The sequence below is a fragment of the Pantherophis guttatus genome, chromosome 1 (genome assembly GCF_059756535.1).
Source record: "Pantherophis guttatus breed Tessera chromosome 1, ASM5975653v1, whole genome shotgun sequence".
Classification (NCBI taxonomy): Eukaryota; Metazoa; Chordata; class Lepidosauria; order Squamata; family Colubridae; genus Pantherophis; species Pantherophis guttatus.
In genome coordinates this window covers 94356600-94379008 of record NC_142063.1, presented here as the reverse complement: position 1 = coordinate 94379008, position 22409 = coordinate 94356600, and the positions used below count along the sequence as shown (strand labels likewise).

Sequence of the window (22409 nt, the reverse complement as noted above, 5' to 3'; positions counted from 1 at the left end):
CTCATATTTAGGATGGTTGCAGTGTCACAGGTCATGTGACACTACCAGTAGGCCAGTACCAGCAAAAGAAAAAATTACTTTTTGTAATCTTCTGACAAGCAAAGTCAATGGGGAAGCCAGATTCACTTACAACCAGGTTACTAATTTAACAACTGCAGTGAATAACAACTGTGGCAAGAAAGGTCGTAAAATGAGGAAAAGCTCATGTAACAAATGTCTCATTTGGGAACAGAAATTTGTGGCTCAATTGTTGTAAGTCAAAAACTACATGTATTTAGTAATTATTATGTATTAATAATTATGTAAAGTCTGTTTTGGCATTATGTATCTCACTTGATCACTGAAACTGTATCATTTTTAACTCTTTGTGTTGTTTTCAAATTACTTTGGGAAATCACAATCAGAATGGGCAAGAATTCGCCTGAAATGGAATAGGATTTCCTGCTTGAGCAGGAGTTGGACCAGAAGACCTCCAAGAACCCTTCCAACTCTGTTATTCTACTATGTGTTTTATAGTTCTTTTTTTTTTTTGAAAAAAGTTCTTTATTTTTATTTTTCATCAACATGTTTAAATGTACAGTCCTTATACATTGTTCGTTCATCTTCTTCTTTAACTTCCATTAGGTAATTAATTAATTGCTATGTGTTTTATAGTTCTAATATTCAGCTTAAACCCTGTTTAGGCATACCGGAAAATTTGAACAATATGTGTAACAACTATTGTTATTTTGCATTAATAACATTTTATAAAAGGAACCTAAAACATTAATGAACATTAGCAAAGTGAACTTCCTATTGTTGTACTGTAACATCATACTTTAAGTTCTCTTCTGGAAATGGCTGGATAGCTGAGTACTATGATCAGCAATTGTGTAACCAGTATCAATCACATTCCATTACATATGTGAATGTGCTCTTCTCTTCACTTTTATTATTTGAATGCAAATCTTCGAAAAACAATGACAGCTTTTTTTCATTTGTACTGAAACCTAAATTTGGAGTCCAGAATTTTGTATTTTAATCAGTCACATAGTCTACACATTATTTATAGTATTCTTGTTGTATTGTTTATTATTTAGTTTTTTTCTCATTGATTTTAATTGTGTTTATTCTAATTCAATTGTGTTAAATTTATTTTAATTCCATTTTTAAACATAATTTTTATATTTGAATATTTTTATAGTTTAGTAGAGATATCTCTTGGCCAGAAATTGAGTATGGTATATCTTATACTACTCTTAAGTTGTTTGTTGTGTACTAGAATGTGTTGACCACATGATATCTTCAATCTGCTATTTAATTGCAAGTCATTGACCAATATTCTTGTTGTATTCAGTGTATTTCTATCAAGTTTATTTTATTTATTTTTTTGAAATAATAATAGCAATATTGGAATTTTAAAAAAGGAATACAGATAGTCCTCGACTTACAACAGTTCATTTAGTGGCTGTTCAAAATTACATCATCACTGAAAAAATTGACTTATGACCATTTTTCACATTTACAACCACTGCAGCATCCCCATGGTCACATCATCAAAATTCAGTTGACAGTTGACAACTGACTCACATTTATGAAAGTTGCAGTGCGATTCACTTAACAACATTGGCAAAAAAGATCGTAAAATAGGGCAAAACTCACTTAACAAATGTCCCACTTAGCAACATAAATGTTGGGCTCAATTGTGATTGAGAACTACCTATATATATCAGTTTACTCTTGAGATACAAATAGTAAAATAAAATCTGCTCAATTACCGAGTCAGCCCATTGTCCTGGGATATCAGGGTCTCCAGCATAAGACATCCAAGCCTGATTTCTGTATGCTGCAGGTGGTGCTGGGATGAAATAACCTGTGAACCCAGGTTGGTTTGCTGCTGGGATGGCAAACACTGCTGGAACTGTATTTCCTATCAAAAAATAGGGAAGGTAGTTAGTCATTGAAACATATTTTATAAACACAGAGGAACATTTTAAAGGACATCTGAGATGTTCCAAATAGAAGATCCCATTGTTTAAGTGGCGATGGAGAATTTCTTGCCAAAAGTAGATCATGTGTACTAGCTGCATCTGCACCTAGTGCCAAGTTGCCACTATTGTGGCACGTTTTGTGGAAGAGACGGCACCTATATAAAGAGAGATCAGCACTGACATTCCATGTGATACAGCGAAGACAGCCGCACTATATTCATGCAACTAGTAGCGGTACTTGTTCTTTGTCCAAATGAATTACTGTACCAGCTTTTCATTTATTATTTCCATCAGTAAGTGGCACAATGCAGATGCATATTCTTGGATTTATGCAGAGTAGAAAGAGATGTTTTTGGACATGTTTCAAATAAAGCTTGCGAGTATACATAATGTATATGTGATATGAGAAACATATAGATTTTAGTCTTTCTCTAAATGTGTTGCTTCTTTTGTACAATTATTAGCCGAAACACCAACATAGTTCATTTTCAACAGAGTCTTATGGAACAATGAGCAATCACAATAGGATCAAGAGTTTCTGGAAAGCGCTGTAACCATCTGTTTCGAATTTGTGAAATATGTTTGTGTGTAACAGTGCTTTTGCATATTTGCAAAATCTTTCAAATTTTTCTGAGTTGAATTTTGTGTTTAGTCACGTTTTGAGCAAAATTGTTGGATTATTAAAGAATAAGGGAATAACATTATAGATGTGACTGTCTTACGTTGTGTGCATCAGACTTTAAGTAGTTCAAATAACCTAGCATTTAATGTTATTTAAATCTTCAATTCCAGTGAAAAATCCGAGTAAGTTTTATATATATATATATTGTCACTTAGTCACAATCTTGCTGTTTCCTGATCCTTTCTAATGTCTTCATGAAGAGTTTACTTGTCCACAGGAATGACCTTCTTCATCAGCTGACAAATGAATAGATTTTTCAGTCTGTCACTGGTATCTTCTGGGATGCGCTCCTCAAATTACTGATATCACATTACTGCTCTCAGCAAAAATGTTGCAAAGTATTTTTTTTAAAAATGAAGCCACTGTTATCGTCTGGGTATGAAGCACTGCTCTTATAGACCAAAGATAGCAATTATTCACATGTTAGGATTTTTAATGTTCCAAGTATCTTATCATCTTTTCTAGAACTCAAAATTTTAAATAATTAAGTATGCGAACATTATAGAGCCTGGTTTTCTTTTCTTTTTTCTTTTGCCAAAAAGAAAATATCTCTGCCATAAGTCCATGTTCGGGAGACAGCTAGTAGCATGTGCTATTAATATTTTATTTTCTGGGTCCAATGTAGTTTGGTCTTTGCTTTGGCATACTGTTAGCATCTTTTGTGGTTGCTATTGATATAACTTTTGGAGCCTAATCTTATCCATATAAACTAACTGAATTTAATGGAACTTATTCTTATGTAAATATAAAAAGGTCTACAGTTTTCTTCCTAAGGAAAATATCTCCAGAGCAATGTTAATTTTGAAACTTGTCTCCATATGCTAATTTTGCTACAACTATCTTTACAATGCATAATATCTCTCTTGGAATAATATTTCAATTTTACATATTACAGAATTTGAGTAAAATTTATTGTAACCTTCCTGTGAAAACTCATCAAGTGAAGGACTTGAGAATTACTCTATCATTTTAAGTTGTAAATTCACCATCATATTTATGAATACTGTAATTTTATTTTCCTTCTTTCTTTAGTACCTCATAGCATTTTGCATAGATGCCAATGTGGTTCTCATAAGATTCTCTGCTGAATAGTGAAACTTGTGTGCCTTGTGCCTCTTACCTCCATTTAACGTTTACTTAGGAATTTATATGGATTATAACTCAACCAGCGAACAGCACTTAACACCTGCCATGATTGTTACATTATTGTCATCAGTTGCTATTTCCTTTGCAAGAGCCTATTTATTAAACAAAACTGCTCTCTTTTTGTGTCTTATTGACAAATATGTTTGAGTATCTCAAAACAAAACACTTCACACACATGGAATGTTAAACAGAAACAATGTATTTTAATAAGACAAAGTTCCATTTTTCCATTTCAATTTACAACATAGTTTTCCAGCCTTCTTTGTCTACAATGGGCTTCTCAAGTTTGCGCAAATGTTACTTATGGGTTTACAAGTTATAAAAGGAACCAAATATACCAACCAAACAACCTTCATTTGGGAGAGAATATTAGAAGTTAGCCCCATACTGTATGTTCCTTGAGTTATGTCTCCTTAAGATCTCTGACGTGAGACCTTAAACTCTGAATTTGAAAGGTTTCAGGAAATTATTTCTTCTGTTGATGAATACACCCCTGAATGAATATAGCATAAGGTGTATTTAATCTTATCGGCCTCAACAACAATTCTAAAAAGAGTCATTCCAATAGTAATAATAATAGTAGTAATAATAGTCATAATAATAATAATAACAAAACAGAGACATCATATTACAAACAAAGTCCCTTGAATCCATAAGTTGGAATGATTAGATTTAACACAAGTAAATTATGAAATTAGAAAATATTTTACTGCTTAAAGGCATTTCCAGTACCAATATTTATACCACAGCTGTATATTTACACCACACTTTACAATCACAAAGATGGCTTGTAACATTAAATCCAGGATAAGGTTAGTGAGGATCTGCTATCCTGCTGGAGCAATTGTAATTTTCCCTTGAGTAGTCACAATTACAAATATGCATCCCCCAGAACTAGAAGGATGCAAACTAACACAAATAGAGCAGAATTAACCTTTAATCCATGTTTAGAGGGTTAGAAGAGGGGGAATGGAAACTTTTCTATGTCTTCTCCACTGTTCTGATCTTGAGTAGAAGAGCAGCAGTAAGCATTTCTTCTATCCTCAAGTTAAACAAATAAAAGAAGCAAGGGAAGGACCCACTGCTCTAGTGTAAATATGAAAAGATCACTCAGAATTAGAACCCGTATAAAAGTCACCATCAATACAAATATGTAACTTACATTTCAAACTTTTTTCTCCTGAAAAAGGGAAGAACTGTGATCATGATTGTGCAGACCACTTAAATCAGACTCATGTGGCCAAGCAGAAATCTTAAAATACTTGTGGTGGTGGTGGTAGTAGTAATAGTAGTAGCAGCAGGCATTTTAAAACTGTAAAGTTGTTATAGATGGTTTATTCTCCTACAAACAACTGATTGAAAGTTGCTTGTACTTTGGAAATTTCATGCTAACATTCTGAATCCCTTATAGTTAAGATTCACTATAGAAGCATGTAAGAAGCATGACTGAAGAGAAAGCAGTCCCTAGGCCAATTCCAGGATATATTTTACCTATTCAATACAGATTATATGGCTCAATTATCATTTATTCACTCAACATTTCCTAGTAGGATTAGAGATCAATATGTACTTTGTTATTGTTCCAGATTCTCTTTTCTGAGGTAGTCAAAATGGTTAGAGAATCCCAAAATATTTTCTTGTAGTTAGTAATGCCAGTTGAACTGCTTATCTTTATTTTAGTCTGCATGTTCTTGTTATTTTTGGTGATTTCAAGAAAATACGATGACCTGATCAGATGAAAGTATTCATATATTCTTGCAAGTTCCAGATATAAATGAAACTATCTACCTTCTTGAAACCATTTATCTGTGTTAGAAGCTCTATGGAATCTAATGTGATGGGATTCTAGATTGGAATAATTCCTCCGAACTTCACAGGTTCATGACTTCTTAAAAGCCACATGCAGTCCTATAGTGCTTCTTTCTGCCTTTTTTTTTCTAAAGAAAGAAGCTGAGATCTGCCTTGGAATTACAAATTGATGTATTTGTAATTGAAAATGTTTATGCCAGGTTTTGAAACATCAACAATGAATAGGTTAAAATGGAAATATTGTCCAAATATCTTCCAACCACTCCATCCCTGTTAACTTCCAATATTTATTTAAACCATACTCAAGCTGCGAAGTTTTCATAGCAAAAAAAAAAAAAAATCTTGTTGAAAACTAACACTGATTGAAATTACAATTAAGAGATTAGATAACCTTTATTGTCACTTTTTCTGTGTATACATTGGCACAGATTAAAAATGAAATTCTGATGCCCATTCTATTTTCTCCATTTTGATGTTATCGGCCTAAACAACAGAAGTCAATGTATGAATCTATGTGGGGTGTGGTGGAAGCAAGAATTGTTTTACAAAGATTGAAAGGTATGCAGAGCTATAGTGAATTAGTTGCATTTTCTTTTTTATCTCATGAAATTAATTTCTTTGGCTTACTCTATCTCCTTTTCTATGTTCTGCTTTTTCTGAAAGAGTAAAGTGAGATGACTATGTCAGCATTCAGCATTCAAACAAGAGGCAAATTAAAGTATCTCTAGGATTCTCAAAATCAGCCCCTTATTCTTAGGGCATATTAACCTTATTCATTCATTAGTTTTTATAAACCAACACTGATTTATTCCCAGAAAATAAGAAGCTAGAATATTTTTGCAAACATGGAGTAATGCTGAAATATCTACACAATTCTTTAACATATTTATTCCTAAGAAAACTGGCAAAACTCAATTCAGGTAGTCCTCATTTAGCGACTCGCTAATTTAAATCATTCCTAGTTATCACCTAGTGGTGATTAAAAAAAATAACTTTACAACAAATCCTGAAAGCAAAAGAAAGTTGAAGTCACAGTTTGTGACTGTGTCATAAGCACAGTCACAGTTTGAGTTAGTGACCACTTCACTTAACAACAGAGTTGCCAGTGCCAGTTGTGGTCATTAAATGATGACTACCTGTATAATTAAAGATTTTTCAAATGTCCACATGTCAATAATAATGTTACCCATCTCAGTTAAATCTGAGGTAAGATTAATGCACATTCTTGATTAAAATCTGAGCTTTAATTATGGAGCTAGAGTCAAATTTATTTAGCGCATATACTCACTAAAGTCAAATAGTGCATAGTAGTAATAACTTAAGTTTTCTGATTTCAGTAGATCTAATTGAAATTGGTTCATCATAATGTTTTTTTCTTCCATAAAACTATAGATGTCAGCATTCTATCTTAGTGACAGTATCTTACATTCCATCTTTTCCAAAGAGGGCCCAAAAAATCTCAACTTGTTCTATTATCAACACACTATTGATAATATATAAATATATCATAGCAATAATGCTTTACTAATGAGTCACACACTGATACCTCTGCATCAAAAATATCCATTTTGAAGTATCACTCTTGAAATTCTAAACTGACCAACATTTAAATACTTAAACAAGCAAGTAATATGCATTATTCTATCTTATTTTTAAAAACAAAACAAAACCAAGAAATTATTAGTACATAGTTTCCAAAATATTGTGTGAAATTCAAAAAGGAATATTCTAGGTTGAGTTACCCTGCTTTCAGGCAATAAAAATTAGAACTGAGAATAAAGTAGCAAGAATAAAAGGAGGAGCTGAATGGATAAATTATTTCAGAGGTTAGGATAAAGTGATATATCCTAAAATGTAGGTTAAAATCACTGTGCTAGGAAACTACAGAGGGTGAATAATCTGTAACAATTTTGTGCAATCCCATTACAGATCAGTTCCAGAAATGTTTATTAAAGGAGTATTTTTCAGAAGCAGCCTATGACATGCTATCTATGGCAGAAGACTGCCCAGAAGCACTATAACTGATGATTGACTATTTCAATAAAGAAAAAAAAGGTTTCAAAGCTAATGAGACCTATGAGTAAAAGAGCACACAAGCATTAAGCATCTCTTGACAACATGCAAACTGTGCCGAGTGGCCCCACGGAGACTATTTACATGCCTAAAGTTAAGTAAAATTCTTCAACGCGCCACTGGATCATAACCTAAGGCAATATAGTGAAACTTCTTTCAAGCCCTTTGTTTTTAAAGATGGAAAGAGAGAGAGAGAGAGAGAGAGAGAGAGAGAGAGAGAGAGAGAGAGAGAGAGAGAGAGAGAGAGAGAGAGAGAGAGAGAGAGAGAGAACGAGGGAGGGAGAGAGACAGACAGAGGCAGAGACAGAGAGAGAGAGAGAGAACTTATCCCAATCATTGAACATTGCATGTTCCATTACTTTTCATGAAAGTATACTTTGTATAAATATAATACTATATTATACCAAGTATAATTATATTTAGTATAACTATAATGCTATATACAAGTATATAATGCTTGTATATATAATTATACTCCATTGGTTCCATGTAAGCACACTTAAAAGTGTGGCCTAAACTGCTTTTATTTATGTTGTACTTTTTAGGGAACATCTATTTAAGAAAAAGCTATTAACTGTTGATGTATTGTTACACGCTGATCTTACAAAGACTATTAAGTTAGGTTTTTAAAAATATATTCCATATGTAGGAAACATTATAGTAGCACTCATTTTTATGTTTTCATATTTAAAAAACAAAGGGAAACATTTGTCACATCCAGCAGTTCATTCAGCCAGTGTCATCGCTCTTAAGATTTTTCCAAATTTAACAATTAAGAGAAGTCAATTCCTCCTCTTTAATAAAAACTTCAAGAAATTTAAAGTAATGATACAGCTAATCAGTAGAATAGAAATGTATATTCCATTAGTTAAGTGCTTCATAAACTTCATAATACATTATTGACTATTTTTTTATTGTGGAAATCAGATTAATGGCTAGAGATGCAATTTCATTCCACTGACATTTACTGCTAGTAATATCATCTAAAGAAAAACCATCAGAAGAGAAGTATTGTTATTTCCTTTGGGAAGGGGGAAGGGCAAATGTTACAATAGCAGATAAAAGCCAAGGCAGGAATGTCCAACTCTGGCAACTTTTAGACTTATGAGCTTCAACTCCCAGAATTCCCCAATCAGCCATGCTAAGGTTGGACACCCCTGATCTAGGACAAAAGGATTTGGAAAGCGCATACAACAGCCGCTGCCTGTGTTTGGATTAGCACCCATGGTATTTGAACACAGTATATATTAAACCACAAAATGTAAAGGAGGAAAATCCTAAGAAAAATTGCAGTACCAAGTAATACTGTTTAATCAATAAGCAAGTTAGCTGTTCTCCCTACACACTTTTTCCATTCAGATTTATTTATCTAAATTGGTCATTGAAGAGTAGGAACAAGCTTTTATTTTAAAAGCTATTATCTAATTTACAAAGTTGAATTTTCAAGAAACACTTCAAAGAAAATTGTTCCAAAACTTTGGGGATAATAATTTACTGTTTCTTGTCTACCGATGAGACTGAGATAGGGAAAAAAGCAATTTAGAAGAAGAAGAAAAAGAAATCTACACCACACCTTTTGCACATGATTAAACAGCTAGTTGGCTTACCTTCCTTTCATCATACAGGCTGTATCAGTCAAGTTAAGAATAAATATTTAGTAGCAGAACCCTTTTAAAAAAATCTGCTTCTTCTAAATCTCTTTATTATCCAAGTAAGCACATTAAACAAACTAGCAACACAACTATTCTTCTTTGAAAATAATACATTTTTCATTAGCTGAATTATTGACCAATCAAAATGATTTTCCTCTAAAGTCTTAACTCATGAGCTGCAATAATATGTAATATCAGAAACACCAATGAAGTGGGAGATCAACTTTACAATGTAAAACAAGATATACTCCCAACTCATTCAAACACAGGCATATACAAACATTTAGGATGTATAAATCCAAAGTATCTGATAGACTGCAATCTTTTGTTCTGTTTTTAAACTAAGAATTATTTTGATCAGTTGGTTAATAATTCTACTGAATCAAAGAAATGTCTTGAGATACAAGTCAATGGTAGAATACAACCACTAATCTTCTCATCCTCCCAAAGTCTTCGCAAATAATAATATAACTACTTTTCCTTTGCATGTTTCAGGATCAGTCATTACTGTCTTCAATTAAAGGATCTCAGGCAGTATGAAAAAAGATGTCTGAAATCTTGGAGAGCTGCTGACAATCATACCTGGAGACAGGTGAACTGATTTAATGCAGCATGAGGAAGTTTCATGTGTTACCGTAATATCATCTGCTGAAGCTCCATGTGGCAAATACGGCTGCATGTATAATCATAGTCAGTTTATTAATGACAAATGGAGTTAATCTGAATAGATTTGCCATATCGGAAACTTCTCGATTACCAGTTGGAATACCATCACCAAATTCACTTTTAAACACTTTGCAAGGACCTAGAGCTTGGAAGCTGTAGGCACTATGAAACAGCCACATGACATTTACCATCAGTTCAGATTGGCTTCAATACACTATGCCGAGAACAGCAATTTCCCCTAGCTTTTTCTAAAAAGTGCCTGGCTTTTGAATCTACACACATGCATTCAGCTCAAAAGTAATCACTGCAAAGAAAAAAAAAGACTATGTTACATGGCCATCTGTTTTCTGTCCTATAACACAGTAGCAGTTCCAATGTCCTGTCTTAGAAAGATGCTAATTCCAGATGCTTCAAATAGCGAGACCATGTCCTTTCTCTCCATTCCTCTCCTATGTGTTAGAAATATACTTCGTGTGATAAATGAAGGTATGTGTGGGGATCCTTTTATCAATCCTCCTCCTCAAGCCTTCAAGAGAACCATTAACACAGTTTTAAACAAGGGTATTTGTTAGATCTCATACACTTGTCTCTATGCCATACAGACTTAGATGTGGTCTCTGTTTGTACCGCATGCGTTTTTCACCTGAGTAATTCAAAGCTGATTGATCCAATGGAGCCACAGTTACTGGGGCTTTTGATACTGGGACAAAAGGGACATGATCATGTGGCTGTATCTGTTCAGTCCCACTGGACTCTGATACTCTTGTCTTGCTGCCAATATCAGAAGTTGACCTGTACAATACATATTGGAAACATTAGTCATGTCAATGTCAAATATACCTTGGTCAAAGTCTAGAACCCATTTATTCTGGAGCCACACATTTAAGTACTTTGATGTAAATGATCAAAAAGCAGAACCACTTCATCCAGAGCAGCAGGATTTCTTTAAAAGTTTGTGAAAGATGATAGAGAAAATATTATCATTTTGACATTTCTCACTAATAGCTAATCATATCAGCTTTGCTGACCACTGCTTCAAACTAAGTTTGCTTTAGGTAATAATTTATATATCTTTTATCCTGTCCTGCATTTTGATATGTCAATGTAAACACGAGAAAACACCTATATTGATGTAAATAATTCTAATCATAACAGTTAAAAACATTAATGTTAATGACATACCTTTTGTTAGATATTTGCTAGATGCATGCTAAGCTTACTCTTATTTTCGTTCTATCTGACAATGAATGATGAGCCTGGCTGCCAGTGCTCATTGATAGTTTTGCACAACTATGATGACATCACTGACAGCCAATGAGGATAACTCAGCTGCTTCTGTATTCTTATACCAGTACACTGTGAAAATACATTATTCGTACTATGTGGTGGCTTTGCAGTATATTCCAAAGTGGCTTTTTTTTTTAAAAGCAGTTTGTCAGACCAAGTAATTTGTAAGACTGAATCACACAACAGCAATCAGCTACTCATGCATGAGGTGCATTATTAAGTTAATCTGATCTGAGAATAAAAAATTTAAAAGGCATTATCCACAATAAAAATGAACAGAGAATTGTGCACTAAATATTTAAAGTATGTTAACAGTATGTTAAACCTATCTACATTTATTATGATTACCCAATTTACATAAATAACAGTATAGTAAAAATGTTCTAAATTTTTCTTGATTGCCACCCCCCTCAAAAGTATTAAATTATCCACTGATCTTGTGCTGTCTGTATTTGATTATTTCAGAAAAAAAAAGGGTGTTCTATTAATGATTCAATTATTTTATAGCACAGTCACCCCGAGATTCTACCTTTGTAATCAAGGATTTAAATCATGGTTCAGACAATACTAGAGAATAGATTTTGCATATTTTTACATATCTAAAAAGTTTGTATCCAAACATTGATATATAGTTTTAAAATATGTAATCATAACATTATACGTGAAATTATACCATTTGATTGAATTTCAAAAGTATATGTTAAATATAAGGAGCTAGCTTCACAGTAGTGTAGCTGAGCTTCAGCATTAGTTACTAAGAAAATTAGAAATTTCTGTAGTACCTCCTAAGAGAAGTTATAGCAACAGGTCCTGTTCTGGGAGGCACAGGAGGAGGTGGAGAACCCATCACCATTTCAGGGAGTGGAGAAAACCTGTATGCCTGGGAAGAAATCAGAGACATTTCCTCAAAAAAAAATTCCATTATTAAAATAACACTAGATTGTCTTTCTCTGCATTATAGAAGAAGTCCGTTTGATTGAATCCCACAATAGATTCTATTCAAAGGTAGTGGTCTCAAAAGCCTAATAATTAAAAATGTCTTCAAATAATTAAAAAGTAAGCCTTTCAATGTGCTCAAAAGTTCTCATTTATTAATTTTGTAAAATGTTATACTTATATAATTTTACCAAGAGTCAATCTTTTTTCAAGATAAGAACATTTAACATATATAAAAATGAGTTATAGTTCAATTCGGGGAGCCCCCATTTTCATTCTCCTTATTTGTCAAAAGTTAAATCACAAATTAAGTTTCTTTGGGAAAACCCATGAAACATTATGAGTAAATTATATTTGTTTTAAAATGCTCATAGCAACTCAGATTAAATGAGTATGCATTCCTCTTTTGCACTTCTGTTTTTCTTACGTCAAATTTTATACCATAAATATTCTTTATATTTATTCATATTATATCATTTTTTGGTGAATAGCTTTTTGTACAAGTTGTTCTAATTGAAGAAACAAGAGATCACAATAAGCATTTATTTTTCCATTGCTTGCAAGCATACACTAATATGAGAAATAAATTGTTGTATGGATGTAGGATGAACTGATTTCAATACACATGTCCAGTAAGCAAGTTTTAAATCATGTTGCCTAATAACTGGAACCTGAAAATAACACATGAATAAATTAAATCAATGGTATGTAGAAGGTAACAATATTGATATCTCATAAACTAATTTCAAGTCATCTGACAAGATTGCTGATTCTCATATATTTAACAAACCCAATAAAATAAACCAGCATGAGCAATGCTGCTTTTATATTGCTGAAAAATAATAAACCATTATGGTAACTAGGACTTATTTTGGTTTGGACAGACTGAGAGTTCCATTTAGTTACATACTTGAAATTGTGTAATTCTACATACATATGTATATATTTGTGCTATATTTTATCATAGATCTTAGCATTTATGTCTTTTTATAAAACCGCAACATTTTCTATTAGGGTATGAATAATAAGTTTTTTTCTTATATTGACTGGCAAAACTTTGTTCATTTTACAATTTCACAACCTAGTTTTAAACAGACACACTGAAGTGTTTCTCATTCTTCCTTTGTCAGAGAAGGAAAAGATCTAGTTTAAAACTGCATATCTATGACTTGGTTGCTAGTCATTCAGGATTAATGAGCCTTAGAATTTATGCTATACTGTGATACTTAAAAGTGCTTCACACATACAAAATCACAAAGAAAACACTAGTTTGTAATATTCTTGTCTCTTTTTTAAAAAAATCTAATCATCTGCATCCCAAACCACATCCCACACATTTGAACAAATAACTTTTATTTTCTCATTATCATAAGGGAAATTAATGGCATAAATATATCGCAAGATGACCTCTTTGTTTTTTGAGTGAAGGAGAAAGACAGTAACTGTTTCAAATACATAATTAAAATATTTTATGATTCTACTCATAAGGCAATATTTTCTTGAATATAATTAAACATATAATAGAACATGTATCCCACGTCTTTGAATGCAAAGACACTGCAGGCATAAATTTTACCTGTCTTATCTTCATAAGGTTGATTTAACATGGAAGTTTTTTTGTTTCTGGGCTCTTTTCTGGTAGTATATATTCATGAACCCACTCCATGCCGCTAGTAATACTGCATAGAGATTTTGTGAATGAGTCTGTCAGTCTATCCCTCTTGCTCCCTCTAACTTAGGATAGAGCTGTGGTGCTCAGTGGTTAAAATGCAGCATTGAAGGCTTCTTCTGCTGACTGCAAGCTGCCAGCAGTTTGGCAGTTCGAGTTTCACCGGCTCAAGGTTGAGTCAGCCTTCCATCCTTCCGAGGTCAGTAAAATGAGGACCCAGAATGTTGGGGGCAATATGCTAACTCTGTAAACCACTTAGAGAGGGCTGTAAAGCACTGTGAAGAGGTATATAAGTGCTATTGTATTACTGATACTCTAGTCTCAGTTAGAGGAACCAGAACAATGAAAGGAAGCATATAACTTCCAATATTGTCTATATCTTGAAAAATACTGTTTACGTTTACTGCATTTATGCTATTAAACTCATACCAGGTTAATTGTCTAGTTTGGTAATCCATCTTGCACGAATATGTAACTCCAAGATCACACACATAACCTTACACGAAATATACAATGTGATTTTAAAGACAAGGTTCTTAAAAGGCATGTAAAACACTGTATGGCATATACAAAGGTTCTGCAGTGAAATGGATACATATTCAACCAACACAAACGGATTTTCCTTGAAAACATATGAAACAAGCTCACAATAGCTCTTTATGTATCATATGTAACTGATCACTTACAGGTCGTGGTAAACTGTACTGATACACTTCTGGTCTATATGTTGGCACCCACTGTATTCCACCTCTAGGCCGAGACATGGTACCAGGAGCACTGGTCACAACTTCAGAATATGGCAAATTCTGTGCAGAATTGTAAGTGTCTTGTTGCCTGTTCTGTCCTCCATGACCTGCTGAAGCCAAACTAAAGGCTTCCTCTAGTAACATGTGCATCTGTTGCCTAACTTCATCAATAGATGGCTGAGAACTCAGAGTTGAAGTCTCTGAATGGCCTTTTGCTTGATGGGCTCTGGTATAATTTCGAGATTCATTGACACGGTCAATATTTGTTTCTTCTATCATTTCAGGCTCAGTCTGTTGGATAAAATATAAGCGTTTAATGGAGATTGTTGCAATCATTTTTTATGATGGTGTTCATACATGTGTACAATGAGCAGATATGTTCACTCATCATCTTAAACCCCTTTTATGAGCTCTGTTATTTAACAGATAGCAGAAAAAAGCTATGTCCTGTGTTAGAAAAACACTAGGACAGCATCCCAAGGAAGCAAGGAAATCAACAAGTACAAGAGATCCCAAGCTTGCTTTCATTCTTCCTATTCAATTCTTAATTGCCCTCCCCATTCATTATAATCATTTAATTAGAGAAGTGATAGAGATACGGTGTTGGATCAGGTGCATATTTCCATTCAAGCATAGAACTTACACTGGCAACAGATCTTTACCTTTGCTCCAGTCTTAGTAAGTCACTTTTACATTTTTATAAATGCCACAGTCATTGTTATTCACTATTTGCTTTAAAGAAGAAAATACTTAAGAGAAATTATAATCAGGCAAAGATGAATATAGACTGTTATTAACTATTTTATATTAATAACTAAGAATGTTTTGTATTGAAAGAAAAAGAGAATAGCTATCTAGCTTTGATTTCAATGAATTTCTAGCTGCTTAAGAAATCTATATCCTATAAAGATTACAAATGTTACAAGTATCTGATAAAAATACCTATTTTATGCCTTAATATTCTCTACATCAAGAGTCACAAGTACTGTCAATGAATTCATAGTTATGAATAGACTTAAATATTTAAAAAGTTTGTATTTTCTCAGCTTTCAGCTAAAATTAGCTTTCTCTTAAACTACCAACACAAATTGTATTTCATTACATGTTTGTATTCCATTTTTCTCTTTAAAAGGAAAGTTCAAATCAACTAACATTAACATATAAAAGTCAATAAACAGCAAAGCTGAATAAAATAACTTAAAAATCTGATATTCTTATCTAATAACTAGACAAGTGTTTTCAACTTGGAGTCTCATCATCTTGAAACCAATTGGAATTTAATGTTTCATTCAAATTTCTTGGCAGTAACACAGAAGTGGTTTGCCATTGCCTTCTTCTAGATTTACTTCTTGTAATTCTCTTCTCCTAAGTGTATTGATTTCCTACATACTTGCACAAACCCTCTTGCTCCCACTCTCACTAGATTATTTAGTTTCACTTTTTCCTTTGTATTTTACAAGCAAGGTGTATACACTTAAGTGTATAACAGGAGTTCCTGCTCCCGCCCACATTACACCCTAAATCACTAAAGATAATGAGGCTTCCCACCAGATCAAAGTAGTAATTCTAGAAAAGTTAAAAATTAAACTACACTTGTTAAAGGACAAGAGATTCATTAAATAAATAGGTGGCATTGACTACTTCGTAGGATCCTCTTTGCAGGCATAAATAGAACAACATAAGAAGCAAATAGGCTTACTGGAGCCATAAAATGCCTCAAAATCCCACAGAGGCAAAGAAAAGAGTTTGCTTCCATGTTGTTGCTGATGGAAGACATATTTATTTGATTTGTGTTAAACTGATCAAACCGCATCTAGTACTTAATTGATTTGTACTTGTAATGACTTTTTAATAATTGGTTGGGACCAATGAGTTATGGATTTGTGTCCTTCCAATGATGAAAATGATTTGATAATTGTGCTCTAGTCACTAGTTCTGAATTAGTTCTGTACCACAATCATTATATCCTATCCTATAGTAAAAAGAAATTAGAGATATACAGAAAGATGAATTAAACATAACAGAAATGAAGCATGTACAAACCAGTGTCCATAATATTTAAATTTGCCTTTATAACAATAATGTAACACAAATACAGGATGATCCAATTGCAAAGGAAACATGCACAAGGGAATACTGCAGTCAGGGAAATTCTATATATGAATAACTACAGCAAATCCAGCTTTATCTCATACCATAGATTGTTCCTTTACGTTGCTGCTGCAATGAAGCACAACGAAGCATAGCACACTATAAACCTAAATGCATTTCATATTATGATTTATGTACTGTGACACATAATGTGAAAACACAGACAATCCTTTCACAGTTGATGTTTCAGTTTTCTGAATCCTGACAAATATAGCAAAGAATCACTATACTTCAACAGGCAGCAAGATTATTTATTACCTCATAAGCACTGCTATTATTATTTTTTATATATTTGGGTTCTGGAAATCAGAGAAATGTGATCAATGTAACAATGTAAAAGGCAAAAACCAAATATAAATCAGCCCTCATTGAAGAAAATGGCTGATGAAAGCTGGTAACAACTAAATAGATCCATGGCTTGACTTCTTGGCATAGTTTCAAATACATCTATGATCTAATTATGACATAATTCCAAATCGCCTTAGAAACTGGAGAGAGAGAAAAATTCCTAGATGTCCTTCTATAGTAAACAAAATGCTTAATTACTTTTATCTCCATTAGATCATGGTAGCAGTGTTTATACTACGGTGACATTTGATTTACTGGATCTTAATAAATGGTCCTTGCATGAAATGGACCATGCATGTGATGGAGCAAATTTCCCTGGTAATTTACATCATTTGCGTAATATCAATCATATCTATTGTGCCAATTTATGGCTTTTACATAATGACATCATTACTCAACTGTAATATTTTGCATTATTTTAATAATAATGTTATCATGAAAATAACATAAATCACTGTGATGATATGCTTCCTTATTTAATAAACAGTATTCCAATTAATGAATTAAAATGGAATTTCATTGTATATTTAAACACAAAAGGCAATGCAAAGAAAGAAAGATATTTTACTATTGCAGAGGACTATGTCATAGCAATTTTGAATACTATAGCTGATAGGGCTTTACATTTTGGTCTCATTGATAAAATATATCTTTAATAGTTTCATACCAGTTTACTTATCAAAGTTTGTGACAAAAGACATTAAATACTGTAATATATTAAAATTCTGATGTTGAATTATTTGCTCCCATTTTCTCCTGTCTTTCCCTCAAACTTCTCCATGATTTCGATCAGTGTTTCTTAACCTTGTTTTCTCTCAAGACCCTTCCAACTTTTAAAAATTATGGAATATGGCAAATGAGTTTTTGTTTGCATGAGTTATATTTTTCAACACTTACGCTATTAAAAAGTAAACATGATGCATTCACTGTATCTATCAGGTCTCATGATTGTTTGATGAGATTTTAATATTGTATTATTTTTCAACATATCGATTTCACGATCCAGTGTTCAAATAAACCCTGATTCAAACAATCCTCTAAAGAAGAAGGATAGGAAGATCATGACTCCTTTGAGCTTTGGTGTTGGAGAAGATCTCTGAGAATACTATGAACAGCCAAGAAAATAAACCAATGGATTATCAAACAAATGAACTCAGAATTTTCACTCAAGGCACAAATGACCAAATTCAAATTATCCTCCTTTGGACATATTGTGCTCTCTAGAAAATGTCGCAGTGCTGGGAAAGGTGGAAGGAAAGAAAAGAAGAGGATAGCCAGCAGCAAGGTGGATGGACTCAATTACAGTGAAAATGAGTGCTCCATTAGAAGACTTTGTCTGAAAAACCAGGTAAGGACTAGATCATCATGGAGAAAATCTATTTAGATGGTCACTACAAGTCAGGGACGCAGTGGCTCAATGGCTAAGATGCTGAGCTTGTCAATCAAAAGGTCGGCAGTTCAGCAGTTTGAATCCCTAGTGCCACATAATGGGGTGCGCTCCCGTTACTTGTCCCAGTTTCTGCCAACCTAGCAGTTCGAAAGCACATAAAAAATGCAAGTAGAAAAATAGGGACCACCTTTGGTGGGAAGCTAACAGCGCCCCATGCGCCTTTGGCATTTAGTCATGCCGGCCACATGACCATGGAGACGTCTTTGGACAGTGCTGGCTCTTCAGCTTTGAAACTGAGATGAGCATCAGCCCCTAGAGTCGGGAACGACTAGCATATATGTGCGAGGGAAACCTTTACCTTTACCTTTACTCAGTCAAAAACAGCTTGATGCTACATAATAAATCAATCAAAATCTCCTAACTATCAAATAGTTAGGAATATAACTGAAAGAATTTTGGTCACACATTCAATGAAGAAGTAAAACATAGTGCAACTTAAGTTGGTATCAAGCTCCTTACACATAAATTATTTATATAACAAAGTATAGTCGCATCCATTTAAGTCTGTATATCTATTATAAGAAAGAACAAATATCTGGGACACTGAACTATCATTATGTAAGAACCTTAGTCTATAACTCTGTAATGCATCTTGTCTAACATCAGGGCCTGTGTTGCTCTAGGATTCCAATGCCTTGGCCAGAATGACTACCTGTAATAGAATGTGAGGAAAATTTTTAATCCATATCACACAGGAGAAAGGATCACACTGATACATTAAATAATCACAGTCCACAAAGGAAGAGTCTGGAGAAAATTAGGTTATTACTAGAAAATATGAAGACTGTGATACTATGTGTATAGTACAAAAAACATGAATAAATAAATGCAATATATTGCATCTTTTTTTCAACAATACTTTTTTTATTGGGTTAAATGCGAAGTTGATATTCTTAAATTGTTTAAAATGTTTGTTTGCATATAAATAGGTTTCCAAAAATACAAAAGGTTTTTCTCAGTTTTAGTGAGTAAATTTTTCCTTTTCTAAACATTTGTTTCCCTTAAATTTCCCTCAAATTTTGATTTATAAATACCTAACTTTGCAACTCAATTATTTCTGTTTGAAAATCTATGGGTTTTTCTTCTGGATTTATAGAAAATGGATTTTCAATCATATTTAACTGAGCATATTCTTCAGTCAAAGCAAATGTTTCATGGAATTCCTCAATCAGAAGGCTAGAATGCTCTCCTTATTTTTTTCCTAACTCAGTGTGCCTGATAAGGAATATGCTGAATACAAATAAGAAACTGATCCAGTTCTGCTTTTTTGAGTTGTCCCTTCAAAAGATGTAATTTCATTTTAATGCTTTTATTGAATTATACATATTAAAGATTAGTTCATCTTTTCCTTGAATCTGGGAAGATTCAGATTATTTACATGAGTTGTGACATTGCAAAATAAAAAGATATTACAGTTCCACTCTTCATTTTCGGGCTGTTTAAATTTTCTAATTCATTTTCAAGAAATTTTATTACTTCACCTTTTATATTAACAAAATGTGAGCCGAGGTGGCGCAGTGGTTAGAGTGCAGTACTGCAGCCACTTCAGCTGACTGCTAGTTCAGCAGATCAGTGGATCAAATCTCACCGGCTCAAGGTTGACTCAGCCTTCCATCCTTCCAAGGTGGGTAAAATGAGGACCTAAATATGCTATTTAGTATACAGTCTTTAGTGTAAGCCGCCCAGAGTCCTCGGAGAGTGGGCGGCATAGAAATACGACTAATAAAATAAAAAAATAAAATAAAATGCTGCACACAAATATTGCTTTCTTTTTTCAGCAAAAAATTGCCTTCTGTACACAGCAATCTGTATACAGTACACTGCTTTAAAAAGCTGCCTTCTGTAAAACATTTTCCATCAACAGTTATTTCTCTTGCAATTTTAAAGCTCATTTCAACAACAATCTCCATGTCAGTGTTTATATTTTTGAAAGTCTGTTTTTCACTAGGGAGATCCCAGCTCCCAGTAAACTGGCAGTTTTAATTTTTTTTCTCATTATAGTCTAATTTAGCAAGGGCAATTGTGGATTTTATCCCACAATTTCATCAGGGATTATATTTTGGGGGGATGTTTCACAATACACAAGACACGCTATAAGGTTCACTTCCAAATAAATGGTATACTTAGCATTTCTTGAGCTTTCAAAAAATGCTGGCTGGCTGCACAAGGTTACTTGGCAGGCCACATGCAGACCACAGCCCATATGTCATGGAAACCTGTTATTATCCAATTCATTTTAAGTCACCACACTGGGGGAAGCTGTCTAAAGTTTTAGCAACTTAATCAAAAGAAACTAGGTAAGCAAACTGAGATTCTTAGGAAGTAGCTTCTTAGGTGCACTACAAATATCTCAATATATCCCTTCCACTGGAAACAGGCGATAGACCACAAACTGGGCTCTTATGGGCTCTCACCGGTATTCTTAATGTCCCTAGGCTTTGACAAAGCAAAGCAAGTAGTAATTGATAGAATGAAGGACATGGAGTTCCAAGAAGAACTAAATAGGTTGCCTCTCCACAGTAGGGATAGAATCAAACAGGGTGTGTGGGAATCAGCAAGATACTGTATCTAAATGATCTGATCTTCCCAAAACAAAGAATAGCTTTCTTCAGAGCCAGATTTAATATTCTCTCCTCAGCATTTCTCCAGGGTAGGTATAAGAGAACACCAATAGCAGAACAGGTATGTATATGTGGTAAAGGAGAAGTCGAAGACATCTCACATGTTTTATTGTACTGTGAGTTTATAGGTCAGTATATATTCTCTCCTTTCTAGAGAGATTGTCAGGGAAGGCAGATGACTTTTATGTAGGCTTTCTCCTCCAAGACTCAAACCCGGCTACCACGCATGGAGTGGTAAAATTCTGTGTTGCTGCAACGTCCACAAGAAAAAAATTGGTTACTGTCAACTTGTGCCAATTAGCTGTCAACTTGTACCAATTATTTGGAGATATCTATAACAATTTTTGGAAAATACATTTACTCACATACTTATTGGCTCTCCACTCACGTAAATTAGGGAGTGACCCTAACAGTTTGAGATCATGTATTTTCATAACATTATTAATGTCAGTATTATTTTTAATATATTGTATGCCAATTGCTGATCGATAACAGTAATAAAGTTATATATTATTCAATAAGTTCTTGCTAGGACTTTTGTAGTAGGCTGCTAGTACAAAACAATTAATATTTTTAATTTTAATATTAATAACTAAGAATATATACAGGTGAAACTCAAAAAATTAGAATATCGTGCAAAGGTTCATTTATTTCAGTAATGCAACTTAAAAGGTGAAACTAATATATGAGATAGACTCATTACATGCAAAGCGAGATAGTTCAAGCCTTGAGTTGTCATAATTTTGATGATTATGGCTTACAGCTCATGAAAACCCCAAATTCACAATCTCAGAAAATTAGAATATTACATGAAATCAATAAAACAAGGATTGTACATAGAACAATATTGGACCTCTGAAAAGTATAAGCATGCATATGTACTCAGTACTTGGTTTGGGCCCCTTTTGCATCAATTACTGCCTCAATGTGGTGTGACATGGATGCTATCAGCCTGTGGCGCTGCTGAGGTGTTATGGAAGACCAGGATGCTTCAATAGTGGCCTTCAGCTCTTCTGCATTGTTCGGTCTCATGTCTCTCATCTTTCTCTTGGCAATGCCAAGAGAGGTCAGGTCAGGTCAGGTCAGGCGAGTTTGCTGGCCAATCAAGCACAGTAATCCCATGGTCATTGAACCAGGTTTTGGTACTTTTGGCAGTGTGGGCAGGTGCCAAGTCCTGCTGGAAAATGAAGTCAGCATCCCCAT

The 22409-nt window shown here is 33.6% G+C and overlaps 1 protein-coding gene across 6 annotated transcripts in view; it reads right to left on the bottom strand.

Annotated features, from left to right (window-relative positions):
• The window catches only part of KIAA1549L (KIAA1549 like), a 191876-nt gene that overhangs the window by 10053 nt on the left and 159414 nt on the right, over positions 1–22409 (bottom strand). For 4 of the 6 annotated variants that reach the window (XM_087878297.1, XM_060687669.2, XM_060687668.2 and 1 more), the window contains 4 exons: positions 14577–14927; positions 12068–12165; positions 10642–10790; positions 1758–1909 (listed from right to left, as the gene is read on the bottom strand). In XM_087878297.1, coding sequence (XP_087734423.1) covers positions 1758–1909; positions 10642–10790; positions 12068–12165; positions 14577–14927 — 750 coding nt within the window. The remainder of the gene's footprint in view (positions 1–1757; positions 1910–10641; positions 10791–12067; positions 12166–14576; positions 14928–22409) is intronic. The other 2 variants (XM_087878301.1, XM_087878307.1) reach the window with 1 other exon arrangement.